The sequence below is a fragment of the Benincasa hispida genome, chromosome 9 (genome assembly GCF_027475165.1).
Source record: "Benincasa hispida cultivar pf3 chromosome 9, pf3_genome.v1.1, whole genome shotgun sequence".
Classification (NCBI taxonomy): Eukaryota; Viridiplantae; Streptophyta; class Magnoliopsida; order Cucurbitales; family Cucurbitaceae; genus Benincasa; species Benincasa hispida.
The window spans coordinates 26,013,633-26,029,719 of record NC_143486.1 but is presented as its reverse complement, the minus strand read 5'-3'; the positions used below and the strand labels follow the sequence as shown (position 1 = coordinate 26,029,719).

Genomic DNA, 16,087 nt, shown 5'->3' with positions numbered 1-16,087 from the left:
TTTAGCTCATCGCTTAGCTGAGTGTCTATTGCCTAAGAACACTCCACGATTGTTTAGCTCATCTAAGCTGTCGCTTAGTAAATCCAATTTACTTGACAACTCTCCGTGAGATTTTTTCGAGATTGGAAATCTCGAAGCTCCAACGGTACGTGAATAACTGACTAAACTCTTTAGTCACGGGATCCACCATCCGTTAACTGCCAGACACTCCTCTAAAGACCGACAACTGAACTCTCCTTACCACAGATATATTATGTGTCCATCTTAACCAATCAGCAGTGCGACAACCCTTCATAGATCACTCATAAATACAGCTCGGCCAATAACCATTATGCCTCTGTAGTTACATTTAACTTCTTAAGTACCATTGAATCCTCTAATGAACATAAGTCATAATCCTACTATGACTGAGTCATCTCTTCCAAAGAGAAGCTGTGGCCACTATGTTCAAGCCCCGGAATCAGTCCTTAAGGGAGCAATCTCTCTACGTATCCCTGCTTCAGGAAAGAAGTGAATTCCATCTTGTGTATTGAGTTCCCAGCTCCCAAATCAGATAAGTCCCAAAAAAGGTAAGCATGTTGAGTTGGCAATCTGGCCACTCCCACTCATAATAATCAAAGGACCGCCCTCAAAGGCAGGAGTTCCCAAAACACTCAAGATTGAGGTCGTGTCACCTATGGTCATTTAGGTGAGATGTAAGTCTCCAATATTAATGACGTTATATACAGAGTCTAGTCATCTTGTGGTCCAATCTTATACAAACTCTTTGTATAGGACACCCCCGCTTGCATGTCTCCACATGAATGGTCAGGATCTACCATTTGTAGTAGTTTGCAACACTTGCAAACCTCTACAAAGCGGGTCGTATCCATAATGTCACCAGGATCAAGTATCCCACATTATTCCTGATACTACAGACCTATTTAGGTTATCACTTAAAGCATGATCCACTTGTATATCATATATACATGCTTAACTTTGCATAAGATAACCATGAAGCTTTGTTTATTGGATATGAGTAAATGTTAGAATGAAATAACAGTTATTTTATTCATTAAACAATCTGGCCCATTTGTAACTTTGCTGGGAAGTGCTCTTTGTTGCCTGTTCTCTAACTCCTTTGCAATCTGGCCCATTTGTACTTCAAGATTACAAATGGATGTTGCTTGATTTTGAAGAACTGATTCATTCTTTTGAATGTATTCCTTCAGTAAATTTTCTAAGGAAGAGGATGTGGATGACTGAGATGAATTGGTTGTTTGTTGAAATTCGTTTGATGTTTATTGAAACCCTGGTGATCCATCTCTTTGGGCATTGTAAGGATTGACTTGTGCTTGTTGCTGATTACCACCCTAAGAGAAATTTAGATGGTTTCTCCAACCAGGATTATATGTGTTGGAAAAAGAATTGTTTTTAATGAAGTAGACAGATTGAGGATTGCGCGGGCATTCCTCAAAGGAATGAGGTTCCTCGCAAAGGACACAACTTCCGTTGTTTATTTGTGCAATCGCATTCACTTGCCCACCCTGTTGCGTCGATCTTGGTCATGCCCATCACTTGCAGCAAATTCGTCATTGCATTAACTTGTGTTTGCAGAGATGCAATGTCATCATTATTTTGAGTTTTGTTCGTTCTGAACCCATACTCATTTTCCTGCCAATCTTGTGATTCTTCGAGATCCGATCCAAAATATTATTGGCCTCAATATATGTCTTGTTCAGTAATTCTTTTGCCATAGCAGCATTCACAGCGGTCTGTGATTCTGAGTTCAAACCATAATAAAAGATTTCCATCTGGAGACAGTTAGAAAGTCCATTATGCGGACAATTCCTAACTAATCTTTTGAATCTCGCCCACGCACCGCTGAGTGTTTCTGATTCTCCCTACTGAAAGTTTGTAATCAGCCTTTTTTTCCTTTCATTTTCTGTTGGTGGGAAGTTCTTTTTCATAAACTTCTCTACTACTTGTTCTCATGAAGTTATCTCCCTTGGTTCACGCGAATATGACCATTTTCTAGCTTCATGGAATAATGTAAGTCGTACTTCCTCTGGTGTGATGTTTGAAAATACAAAGGTGTGGCATATTTCGATAAAACTCCTCAGGTGAGCGTGGGGATCTTCACCGCGTCTTCCCCCGAATTGACTGGTCACTTAAATCATTTGAAGCATTACGAGCTTCATTTCAAACCTTGTTCCATCCAAGGCTGGTCACATGAGTTTTGGAGAGAAGTCATACAAGTTGGATGACTCATAGTCCCTAATGGGTCTATTGCGATCATTTGCCAACAAAATTGGGTTGGTAAGTGCTTCATTGTGATTATTTTCCTCTTGTAGTTCCTCCAGGTGGTTCTACTGTTCGGCCATCCTACGAGCTCTGTTTTATCGTCTTCTTCTATTGGCTCTCTGTTTTATGTGAAAAGTTCTCCCTATTTCTGGGTCGTATACGAGCTCGGGAGTATTTCCTTCACCCATACAATGCTTGCGCCTTTCTCGCAATCAAGGTACAATACTCCAGAAAGTCGAGGTCTCCAAAGATCAATAAGAATAGTTTTAGCATATTTAGTTACCACAATCTCCAATAGCGGTGCCAAAAACTTGATGCGTTAATAGCATGCGATGAATTGATAGGATTATTGTGGTTTAACGCTTAGTTTTATTTGATCGAACCAAAGTGCAAATTCAATCAGAGTCCTGATGAGTCCAGGGTCGAACGCAGGGAATACTTGCTAACGTGCGGTGAAACTAAAAATATGATCGTAGTGCAAATTGAAATGTTTGGAATGGTTGAGTGAATGAACTATTTTGAATCTAAGTACTATGTGATGAAAATTATGTCTAAATGAAACAGTGTGAATTTAATGACAGATATATGATGAAAGGGTTGATAAGAATTATCACTAACACTTCCTAAAAAACTAAGTGGATTATGCAATCAAGCGATGTACTCAATGTTATATCTAGCACTTCAGTGTATCTAGCCACGTTATCTTATTTCTAAGATGCATGTGATAAGTGCAATGTACAGAGGATATACTTATTTCTAAGAAATATCTTCTCTTCTTTTATGAGATCCAAATCTAAGGTTTTTCAAACTTAGATTAAATTTACTTAAAAAAATCTCTCAATTGATTCAAGCAAGTCATATAAGCATGCATAAGATAAGTTGATCGCCTGATCTTCTTGTTGTTTAGTAGTGTCAGCTGCACACTTCTCAACCCATTTGACAATTTAGTCATGCATGATATTGATGGGAAAGAGGGATAAAAAATAAGATGAACATGTATTCATATTGTAAAGTTTGAATTTGTCAATAAAGAAAGTACAATGCAAATACACAAAGGAAAAGAAAAGAGTATAGAATCAAGTCATGGTCTGCAATTCCTTGCTCCCTACGGCTCTACAATTCCTTGCTCCCTACGGCTCTTTGATCAAGCGATGACTGCTTCACTGAGAGTGTGTGATCGCATACTCCATTTTTTTTTGTATAAATTATTTGGTAAAGAATGTCAAAACTTCATGCCTTTCTCTTATTTTTTTTTACATAGAAGAGATACAATAACTTGTATTTCTTACAAGTTATCAGTATCTTATTCTGGTAACACTATTGAATGCGGTTCATTCTGTAGTTGTTACAATTTGTTGTAAAATGCTACAAATGAAGTGATCCTGATTTGTTCATGTACTAACATGAGGAGTGGGGGCGTTCTATGCAATGAGTTTGCGTAAGATCGGACCAAGAAATAAGTCACTCTTACTTTATAATGTTGCTTACTGTTTAAGACTGACTATTTCACTTAGATGACCTAGGTAACTCAATCTTAATTCTGAGCTAACTATGAACTCCTGTTTATTCGGGATGATACTTAAATTTGCATAGGTTAGAGTTGGTTCAACAGCGTCGGCTCAATAAGCCTCCCATTTCAAGGATAAGACCAGGTAGATAGCTGGAGACATAGGGTGTAAGATGGAATTCACCCTCTTAAGTGCTTAATCCAGATCCGATTTAGTGATTGGATCACAAACCAATTGTTCATTAGAGAATTAATAGAACTTAAGGAGTAAGATGTAATTTCAGGAGTAAAAATAGCATTTGACCCAGCCTTATTACGAATAACCTGTGAAGGGTCGATTTACTGATTATGGTTAAAATAAGTGGATACAAATATATCTACAGTGAGGAGAATGCAACTATCGAGCTACAATGGTGTGACTCAGTAGTTAACGAATATTGATTAATTTAGTCTAAAGTGTTTTAGCCAATTAATCTCAAATCGTTGGAGCTCATGATCTGTAGGTCTGTAAGGTTTCTCTACTAACTCGTAAAACAACCTTGAATTAGTAAATTGAGTGAATTTGAAATAATTTCAATTTGAAGTGTTCAAATTGAATTTCATGTTGAAATGTTTAGTTTGAATTTAGGGTTTTCAATTTGAAGTGTTCAAATTGCAATTAGGGTTTATATAATTATATTCGATATAACTAACGTTTAATTTATCGAAATTAAACGAAATTGGAGAGTTTATATTTAAATATTAATTACATGAATATGATTCATGTTTAAAATTAGGTGTTTGATTAATTTAATATTTGATATTAAATTATTTTTTCATTTTAATTAGTTAAAATCAAATTAAATTTCAATTTTTAAATTCAAATTTAGAAATAAAATTTTGGAATTAAATAAAAGAAATTTAAAAAATAAAAACTGAGAAAGTTGATTTATCCACAAGTTTGTTTGTCTTGGTGTCTTCATCTCCAAACAAACACCTAGGCCACTTCCTTCATCAAATTGAGGTGGCTTTGGCTGAAATCTTTCGGTGCTTGCATGGTTAATGGATATAAAACTCTCACTTTTTGCTGATGGATGAGGTGGGCTGCTGGATTTTAGGAAAATTCTGCAAAAAGTTCCTCTCTAACTAAAACCCTTACACATTCCCTTCACAATTCACTCCAATCTTGAGTTCCACCACTCAAATTCAAGACTGAGAACAGTAGAGAGATCTGTCGGTGGTTCACTATAGATTTGAAGCTGAGAATTCATGGAAAGCAGCTTGGATTTGGAGGATTCTTCAAAGGTATGATGTTCTTGAAAACCCTCTTCCGAAAAATTTACTTTTGCATGTTTTAGAACTCAAATTAAATGTAATTAGAGTGCTTATTGGTTATGTTTGCTTCCGTTGCATGCTTCTATATCCTATCAGTTTTATATCATGGTATAGATCAAATCTATACATGAAAGTATATACAACTTCTTCATGCAACTACTCTCCAACTACTCTTTATTGAGCTGTTGCTACTCACAGTTCAATTTGATTAGAATACTATTCAAATAACAAAATATCTATATCTATCTATATATATATATCTTCTAGGTATATACCAAACATATTAAAATTGATTTGTCATATTACTTGACATCACTATCAAAATGGTAATCTTACCTTCAAAACTTCCTTCATCTTTGCAAATTGCTAACTCCTTCGCAAAGGTTTACACATCTTATTTTCCATTTTTATTTGGCTAATCATCCATATTTTGTGTAGCTCCATCGTGAGTTTGAAAGGGGTTGTCAGATTATAAATCTCTTTGATCATTGAAATATAAGAAATTTCTTATAAAGGTAACCTTATCTTTTTCCTTCATCCTGTTCGTGTATGTACCCTTTTGAATTTTTGTGATCTTCCACTATTTCTCTTTGATACAAGAGTTCTTTCCTTTTCTCTATTTGTTCCTTCTTTGTACCAACTTATCATTTCCATCCTTGATTCTTTTTGGCTAAAATGAGCATAGCCAATTAGCATATGAATGTGTTAACAACAATCCAGAGATTTATGGTTCGAATCTTTATTGTACTAAAAAAAATAGAATCAAAGACTCTTTTTCGGTTTTGAGGCATGGATTCTAACTCAATGAATTTCTAATACATATCACATTATGTTTGTAATCCATAGAGAAAATTTCATGGATCGAACTAAGGCAAGGTGTCAAATGTTAATTCTAGGTTCGGGTTGTGACATATTCATTGAGCTATAACGATGAGCAATAATCATTCTAGCAGTTTTGTAATTCAAATGCATTTCTTACAGACTTTCCCAATAAATAAAAAATGAGGGGGTGGAGTGAGACTGAAAGATTCCAGACGAAAAAAGGCTTAGCATTATTTTTAGATACAACTTTACAATTAGTAATTCGATTGAGAAAATAGGGAATGCAATACAAGCATTTCCTCACTTCCATATCATCTCTCTCTCTCTCTCTCTTTTTTCAATATAAATTGCATATTTTTTTTTATATATATTTATCTATATATAAATACTATTTTGGCCTACAAGTGATACTATCCAGAGGGGGGGAAAATTACCCCGGAGGTTAACTTCAGCTTGAGACTTCAGCAGAGGCATTGTTTGTTCCATGGCTCTGCTTGCTTTCCTTGATTCAATGTCTTAGACATTGTTCCATGGCTCAGCTTTCTCATCAGTTACAGGGTTTGGTTTGCAAGAGTGAAGCATATAGTTGCAGGCCGCTACAGCTTCGGCGACCGTAAGATAGATCCATTCATGTCCGAGGGTCTCGATGAACTTGCCCTTGTCCAGCTTCTTCATTACCTCAGCTCCAGGGTTGGCCAAAACTATCTGCATAGATGGGAAAGAGAAGCAACTTTGAGTGGATAACAAATTCGAGGGCAAATATACTTGACCCATCCCCATCCATGAAGTTTGACAATGCTAATATGTTTTTCCAACTTTATAACTTCAATAACTTTTTTCAGAGTTGAAAAAGAGAGTATGCAGCAGGAAAATGGAAGTTTTGACAGTCGCTTACTGTACCTTCAATCCCCTTCTTTCTAAAATCTTCTTTATCTCTTCAAACATACTTATTCCACTTGTATCAATGTTGCCAACGGCTGAAAAAGAGATAATTCTCAGACTACATTATCAAAAAGAAAACAAGTGTGTCCATTTCAACAGTTGAATATCCAATACTTACCACTCATGTCCAATACGACATATTGTAAGGTACTTTCACCGGAAGCTTTTATTCTATCTTCCTCTTCATCAACCCACCTTATAATCCTAAAACATAAAGGATACGACATTCAGAGAAAACTTCCAAAAAATCCATCCAAAAAATGAATCATTCAGTATTCACATGTACTTGAAAGAAAGGTGCCAATGTGATAGATTAGATACCTTTCTCTCAAGTAGCTGGAATTGGCAAAGTAAATGGGAGCGTCAATCTCAAGTATGAGAATGCCAGGAACATTATTGGCATTCGGGTATTGGTCAACATTCCTGTAAACCGTGGAATTGGGAAGGTTTCCAAGCACAAGTGTCCTCGGCCTCGCAACGAACAAAAGTAGTCTCAGCAGAGATATCACCACCTGCAATAAGTTGGTCACAACCTTGTGAATAGTATCTACAAAAGTTTATACATACCAAACCCACCCACTTAACAAATGAATCTAAAACTTATTGGTAATTGGTTCTAGGACACTAAAAATGAAATAACACATAGAGAAATTCAGCTAGACATTTTCACAAACACCTTACGGGCAGACCCAAAAACAAGAAAGAAAGAGTCAGAGCATACCGCAATGACCAAGCCAATTTCAACACTGGCAAAGACAACACCAGCATAAGCGCCAATGCAGACAAGGAAATCGAATTTATCAACCTTCCACAAGTGAATAGCAGCTTCGTAATCGATGAGGCCAAGCATGGCGGAAATGATGATGGAAGAAAGCACAACAAGAGGAGTGTAGTGGAACAGAGGAGTCAAGAACAACAATGTCAACATCACTGCGATCGCCATTACCACGTTTGATACCGCTGTTTTGCATCCTGCATTGTAGTTCACAGCCGATCGCGAAAATGGGCCTGCAAGTATGGCGATTTCGAAGTCAAAATCAAGTGGGTCTCCTCAGAAATGGAAGTGGAATAAAGGGATTTTTTTTTTTCCTTCAAACCTGTGGTGAGATAGCAAGAGAAGCAAGAGCCGACCATGTTCATTGTGCCAATGGCTACCATTTCCTTGTTGCCATCAATGTTGTAATGTTTGAACATTGCGAAGCTTCTTCCAACTGCTATTCCTTCCTGCTCATTCATCAATGTTCATCCCAAAATCATGTCTTCATCATTTTGAAGTTTTCAAAATTTCAAGTCTGAGGCTTTTAATTTACACTTTTTAAAATTAATTTATCAATTAAAATTTTATCTCTTTGCACATTCTTTAAAAATATATTCCATTCGAAATTGAGAAAGTTTAGAGATCAAATAAACTAAATAAATGTAGGGACAAATTTTATAATCTAATTCTATTTAAATTTGATTAAGAATTCAAAATTTTTCTTAAAAAAAACAATTCGAACAAATGATAAAAAAAAATTAACATAATTTTTAAAAACAAAAAGTTATAAAACGGGGCCTTATTCTTTGCTTTTTCCTCCTAAATTTTTATATCTAAGTCCAAGTTTGGTGGTAAAATAATATTTAATTTTCAACTTTGTACTAAAAACATTAGTTTTTTAAAAGTTAAAAAATATTGCGTTAAGTTATTATCCTAAATAAAAAAATTGTTATTTAGTTAGGTGAAAGTTGAATATTCAAATTTCTAACTAATCAAACTATTGAAGAGCTAGTTTTGAAAGCTGTTTTTATTATTATTATTTATCAAACAAAATTTTCATAATGGCAAAAATAATTAAACTAGTTAAAAATTATATATATATATATATATATATATATATATATATATATATATATTATGATTTTACAAATTATAATTATATATATAAAAGAAAAAAAAAAAGTGAGGATTGAGGAATAAGAAAAGAGAAGATAAAAGAAGAAGGTTGATGAATATACCGCAAGAGCTATGACGCCAGTGATGATGCCAGTTTTAATGGCAGTGGAAAGATAAGGTGACACAAACACCAAATTTGTAATTGACACTGGATTTAGCCCTTTCTTTAATTCTCCAATCTGTTCCAAACAATAAATTATATATATATATATATATATATATATATATTTATTTATATTTAAAATTATTCATTTTTAAAAACAATCATGAAGAATAATTGAATGTGAAGCCAAAATAGATTTTTAAAATTATTCATTTTGGATGAAGGAAAGAAAGAAAGAAAGAGAGGAAACCTTTGGAAAATAGTTGAAAAAAGGTCCAATCAAAGACAAAGAATTGAGACCAAACCAATAAAACAGATTCTATTATTGTTGGGGCCCACTTCACTCTCCACTTTGGAGTGGACAAAAACAAGGCTTCACTTTTTTTTTTTATTATTATTATTAATGACTATCTCTCCTTTTTTTTGTTATTTTTTTGGGTTAAAATAGTATTTTTCTTATTGTTGTAGTTTGTAATTTATTCAATTTTAATATCTATGTTTTAATTCACAAATTTAGTTATTATTATAATTTTACTATAATTTTTAAAAATATATTCCTATATTATATTTTCTTACCTAATAATAATAATAATAATAATAGGTAATAGAAATAAATTTTCTTACCTAATAATAATTATTTTTGGGCTAATTTCAATAAAAATTAACTTTTGAAGATTAAATTTGATATTCATAGATTAAAATAGTCATTTGAAAGTACATAAAATTAAATAAATAAATCCTAAAATACAATTAACAAAATTATATTTTCACTTTTTTTTTTCAATTTTTACTCTTCAAGATTCTTCACGACGATCATGCTTCTAATTTTTTAAAATATGGTTTTAATTAAATTTAGGACAAAAACAATTTTTTAAGAACTAAAGTTGTAACATAAAGCAATACAATTTATTAATTTACTTAGATACACAACTTTTTTACCTAAAAATCAACTTCTTTTTCTATGATGGATGAATTGGACTTCTAACTTCAATACTAATGATATAAACATCCTGTCAATCGAATTATATTTATTTATCATGAAAAATAAAATAATTTATTCAAAAACTATGGACTAAAATATTTAAATATATATAAATTTAAAGAGAAGATAGTGATAGAATTGAAACTGAAATTCTCTTTTAAGGGAAATATTGTGGTGTAATTTAAGTATTCCATAATCGGTAGTCGGCTAAGGCTGAATTTTTTTAGATCTATCCTGTCTTTGTATGGCGGTCTAAGGAAGCCGTATTACAAATTGGACTCTATTATTTGTACGAGAAAATTACAAATAAAACAATCTTTTTTCAATAAAAAAAATAAAAATTGAATCATAATCTAATTATCCAAAATTAAATTTACCATAACATATTAACTTAAACTTACCACTTCAACTCCGTGCTTTTCAGCATGAGTGAGAAACACTAAAAGGCTTCCTAAAATCACTGAAGTCAAAGGTGCCATTGCTGATATCCAGAAGAATTTTGGCTTTTTCTTGCTCTGATACATTGTAACACAACACAAGGTTTAAAATGTTGTGTAGATAGATATTTCTGATAAAATTATTTAAAAAATGAAAAAAATGAAAATATCGATGTCGATTTCGGATCAAAATTTTAATTTCATGAACGCGACAAATAAAAATTTATGGTAAATTTGGTTTCTTTCCAATGATGTTTTTCACTCTTGAATTAATGTTGGTTTAAATATAGCTACAAAAAAAGTGAGTGAATTTTGCAAGAAAAGTGAGGTGGGTAATTTTAATTTTTAACTAGGTTTTTAGGTTTGGGGAAGGTTGGTCTAGGATTAGGGTTGAAATGGGGGTTATGAAATGTAATTAATTAGATTATTATGGAAGTTAATTTTGATTATTCCTATCTAAAATACTAAAGCAAAAAGTAAAGTTCGAATGAAAATAATAATAATGATGAGGTGATTCCTAACTACTTCTACCAACCTTATATTCTTAAATTCTTTTCTTATCCTTTTTTATGTTCTAAGAGAAAAGGTATTATAAATATAAGACTGAAAATTTTCGAATCCTAAATTTTAAATTGTATTGAGCTAGATCTTTGCTTTGGAAAATTATGCTTTCACAATTATTTTTTGAACCATGGTCTAATTTTAAAAATGAAAAATAGTAATTTTTTTTAAAAAAAATATATATTTCTTAAAAAAATGTAGCTGAGAAAATAAATATAATAAATGTAAATTTTAAAAGTTTGATTTTATTTTCTTTTTTGTTTTATCAAAGCAATAGAAAAAAGACAAAAATACCTTATTTAGAGAAAAGGCCACGTGGGCAACATGTGAATTTTAGACTTTGTTCAACGAGATAGTATTGGTAATTGAGATGATTAAGTAGAATTAATTAAATAAATCCAAAAGGAGATCACCAATTAAGATTTGCTAGGTAACCATTTTATTTTCTATTTTTGTTTTTTAAAATTATGCTTATAGATACTATTTCTACCTTCAAATTTCTTCATTTGTTATCCACTTTTCACCAATAATTTAAAATACAAAACCAAATTTTAAGAAAAAAAGTAACTTTCAAAAAATTGTTTTTGTTTTTGAAATTTGGCTAAGAATTTATCCATTGTATTATTGAAAGAATTGGTGATGAAAAGACTTAATTTTCTGAAACAAAAATAAAAAATCAAATAATTATCAAATAAAACCTAAATGATTTCGTCACGTTAACTATGGGGATTCGACGGTACCAAATTTAAAAAATTGTCGGTAATTTATGGTTGGTGTCATGCATAATTTTTTACTCCCATGAAAAAGCCGGTGGGTAAGATGTGACACTTCATCCAATGAATTTAATTCCATAAATCATCATAAATTGCAATATTAAAAAAGGTGAACCATCCATCTAAGCAGCTCAATATATATATATATATATATATATATATATATATATATTCTAAGAATTTGTTTTTAGTTTTAGATTCCAAATAAAAAAAAATCAAATTATGCATAATATAGAAAACAAACCTAAATTTTAAAAACAAAAAACAAAAATCATGTTTGGTAACTATTTAGTTTTAAATTTTTTATAATTAAACTTATAAGTATCATTTCTATTTCTAAATTTCTTACCTTACTATCTAATTTCTATCAAAATTTAAAAAAAAAAGGTCAATTTTTTAGAACTAGAAAAATATAACTTTTAAAAACTTTTTTTTTGTTTTTCCAATTTAGCTCAAGAATTAAACTCTATTATATAAGAAGGATGAATAAATCATTGTAAAAAATTGAAAAGAAATAGACTTTATTTCCAAAAACCAAATGATGATCAAATAAGGTCGAAATGATTATCAAATTGGGCTAAAAATATTGGTAATTTTTTATAGGTTGTTTTTTGTAATTTTTTTTTACTAGTTAAGGGTTTTAAATTGTCTCTGCTAATTATAATGTTATATTCTAAAAGGAGAATTAAAGAGAGTAATAAATTTAATTTGTACTCACAAAGTATCTGGTGATGAGGAGGAAGAAGAGAAAACAGCAGCCCAATACCCCACTTTCCCATCTCCACTGCAATAGAATCCAAATAAATTATTATTAAATAATTAACATCTCATAATTTATACCTAATATGTATTCCCTTTCTTATTATAATTTTCTTTTCACATAAAAACCATAATGTTAATTAATTTGATTAACACTAAAATATTGTTTGTTTGTTTGTTTTTTTTTTAGTTTTTACTTCAATAAAATGGACCCACTTTCAACGTACATGATTTGAAAGAACTTTTAATATATGGATTCTCTAAGGGGTTAGCCTAGGAATATATATATATATATATATATTTCTTTTTTCACATTGTCTTAATCTACCTTTGTTATTTTAAAAAAATAATTATACTGACTTAGTAAGAAATCAATAGTTTAACCCAAAAAAAAAAAAAAAAAAAAAAAAAAAAAAAGATGAAATTGAAAAATGTTACATAAAGGACAATCCAATTTTATAAATAGCTAAGAGTGGAATACAAGGCACATGGTGTAGGGCTGAAACAAAAAAGTAAGAGAGCTTTCTCCTTATATTTTCATAAAATATTCTTTTTCTAAAAAGTACCACACATCAACGAGGATAGGGATGATCATTGAAATCGATAAAACCGAACCGAAATCAAATTAATATCGTTCGGTTCGATTTGATATATTTTCAAACCAAATTATTACGGTTCGATTCGATTTCAAATCTGAAAACCGAATTAAAATCGAACTGGACCGCTTTTTAATAAATATATTAAAAAAAACAAGTTATTTCTTTTCATTAAGTTATTTTATTTAATTTTTATTATTTTTAAATTTCAAAAGTAGCCGTTAAAATTACTTTAAATACATTGTTTCAACGAAATTTAGAAATATAAAAAAAAAAACATAATTTTTTTTTTAAAAAAAAAGGGTAAAATCAAACCGAAACAAACTGTGTTGATTCGATTTGATTTCAAAAAACATATTTTTTAAAATTTGTGGTACAATTCGGTTTGAATCCAAACCGAACTGAATCGAACTGTGAACACTTTTAAACGAAGAAATTGAACCTGATGAACTTGGGTAAAAACAGAGCGGAGGACGGAGACAAGGTCTGTTGAGTGAGTGAAATGGGTTAACCCTAAGATGCCTTTGAGCTGCTGTAGGCACACCACTGTGGCGGCGCCTGCCATGAACCCGACAATGGTCGCATGGGACAAAAAATCAACAATGAACCCTAACCTGTATTTATTCATATATAATCCATGCAAATAGTTAATCCTCTATTTAATTAAATATGCATAATTTATTTATTATTTATTATTTATTTTCTTTCTATGTATTATTATTATTATTATTTTGGTTTTATTATATGAGAGAGATAGAGAATGAGGCAAAGATTAGAAGCAAAGGTGATGATGATAATTTGATATGATGGGGAATGGATCTACCTATTGCTACATCAGGATTCCTCCTCATCATTTAATTTCATCTTATTTTTCTCCTAAAAATACCATATATCATTTATAATTCAATAATTTTATTTGGTTTTCACTTAAACCCTCACATTTTCTAAATTTTCAATTTGATCCCTCAAATTTGATTAAATGTTTACGATTTATTGTTTACCGCATCTCTTTCATCACATGCAAAGAGAACACGATAGATAAGAAAGAATAATACTTAGCTATTAAACCAGAAAAATAATTTTCTCTATCTCATTTTTATAGTAAATTATAGGGATGAAATTGAAAGAAAATGATGAATTTGAGGTTAATTACGTACCTTAAGAGGCCTAAGGAAGCCTGGAAAACTCCGGCAAAGAAAGTGGCGGTGAAAGCAAGGTGGAGATAAAGAGTGGGGTTTTGGACAGGGCTAACCTCCGCCCCTAACATTGAGCTGATCAGAAGCGACGCCACTGCCACGGTGCCGACGGCTAAGTCCTTTGAGCTTCCCATCATGGCATAAATCAACGGAGGAATAAAACTCGAATCTGCATAATTACATTAATTAATAACTACACTTTTTTAAAAAAAAAAAAAAAAGTTTTCACTCGTGGGGCCCTCCGATTATTGTTCTTTATATTGCTTCACTATAATAAATTGGAGGATGACCATTTTGACCTTAGAAAAACATTCTATATATATCTCAATTATTATTAGACCATGTCTATATTCACTTGTTATTTCAATTATAAATTTGATCGAAATTTCCAACCTGAATATAAATTAGATTACGTTATCAACCAAAAAGTTCTTGAGATCAAATTAATTAAGTAGTTTTCAAAAGGCAAAGATTTCTACTTCTATATAAAACGAAAACATTATTTCTTAAATCAAAAGTAAAAAATATCCATCTCATATTTAACAAAATGCGTGTGGTAACTAAACGTATTTAGTTTTAATTTAAAAGTTTAAAATACGCAAACTTACAGAGTCCAAGTATCGGAGGCAAGTTAGCAAGCTTAGCATAACTAATCCCCTGAGGAATGGCGAGGCTAGCAATGGTGATACCAGAAACAAGATCCGATTTCAAAAGCCCTAAATTGTACCGTGGCCCCCATTCCACCACCGGAAAAAAGTACTGTAAACCCAGAATCATCTTCCTCCTCGCCGGCTGATTCTTGAACTGCCGGAGTGGGTCGTCCGGGAAGAACGTCTCCTTCAAACCGTTCTTCAGCGACTTCACGAACGGCTGCGCCGGCGGAATCGCTGCCCTGTGTAAGCACTCGCCGCCGTCCCCTGCCGCCGCTGAAGTTGGGTATACGTAATCGGCGTTACCCATTGGAAGAATATATGAAAAAGGAAAAGGGGAATTAATAAATATGATGATTTTGTTGTTTATTTGGGGATTTTTGAGAGAGTGTTAGAGCAGAGGAGTTGCAGGGAAATGGTTACAGGGGAGAGGGATTTATACAAAGACGATGGAGGTTTTTAATTTTTATTTTCGATTTTTTTTAAACAAAAATTCTGAGTGGTTGATGGGTCCCACTAGCATTGTTGGCAGGTACACGTTCCCTGTGATCTTTCACTCTCTATTTCCTTTTATTTTATATTTTTTTTCATGCGTATCCTATTTTGATTTTATAAGTTTACCCATTTCTCAAAAATAAAAAAGGCTCATAAAACTCTTACACTACGTTTCAAAAATGTCTTTAAAGTTTTGGATATTTCAAAAGTACCCTATACTTTTAAAATGAGTTAAAAAATATTTTTAACGTTAATTTGGGATGAAAATCATTAAGGTTTTGTTTAAAAAATACTCTAAATTTTAAAATTTTTTTAAAATACCCTTAAACTTAAAAAAATAGAAAATATCGTTCTTATTATATGATCATAAATCGTTAATACCGTCTTATCTCTCTATTTTTTATCTCTTTCTCCACTCCCTTCTTTAATACACTCTTACTCCATTTTCTGTTAACTATCTGATACTTATTTATCTAAAATAAATAAAATCACACATTTTAATTAAGGTATATGAACTATAATAAGAAGAAAGATAATAGATAAAACACCAAATGATTTTAAGACTCGCATATTTTAACAAAATTGTATGATAGTAGTTGTGGGTGTTAAAAGTCAAATACTTTTTTATTTGACTATTTATCGTTTTGGTATATTGAAGAGGAGATTATGATATTAGACTTTTGTAAAATTTTGTGGGATTTTATGTTTTAACTTAAAATTTTGGTTGTTAGGAA

The 16,087-nt window shown here is 31.6% G+C and overlaps 1 protein-coding gene across 1 annotated transcript; it reads right to left on the bottom strand.

The window, feature by feature from the left end:
- Positions 1-6,132: 6,132 nt before the first annotated feature.
- On the bottom strand, positions 6,133-15,310 carry SULTR3;1 (sulfate transporter 3;1). The gene is made up of 12 exons (XM_039042605.2): positions 14,817-15,310; positions 14,170-14,377; positions 13,455-13,626; positions 12,376-12,441; positions 10,288-10,401; positions 8,864-8,980; positions 7,966-8,092; positions 7,590-7,876; positions 7,190-7,380; positions 6,987-7,072; positions 6,827-6,903; positions 6,133-6,631 (listed from the first exon to the last, which is right to left on the bottom strand). Exons 1-12 carry the CDS (start codon positions 15,166-15,168, stop codon positions 6,443-6,445), a joined length of 1,986 nt encoding a protein of 661 aa, XP_038898533.2. The 5' UTR covers positions 15,169-15,310; the 3' UTR covers positions 6,133-6,442.
- Positions 15,311-16,087: the final 777 nt, after the last annotated feature.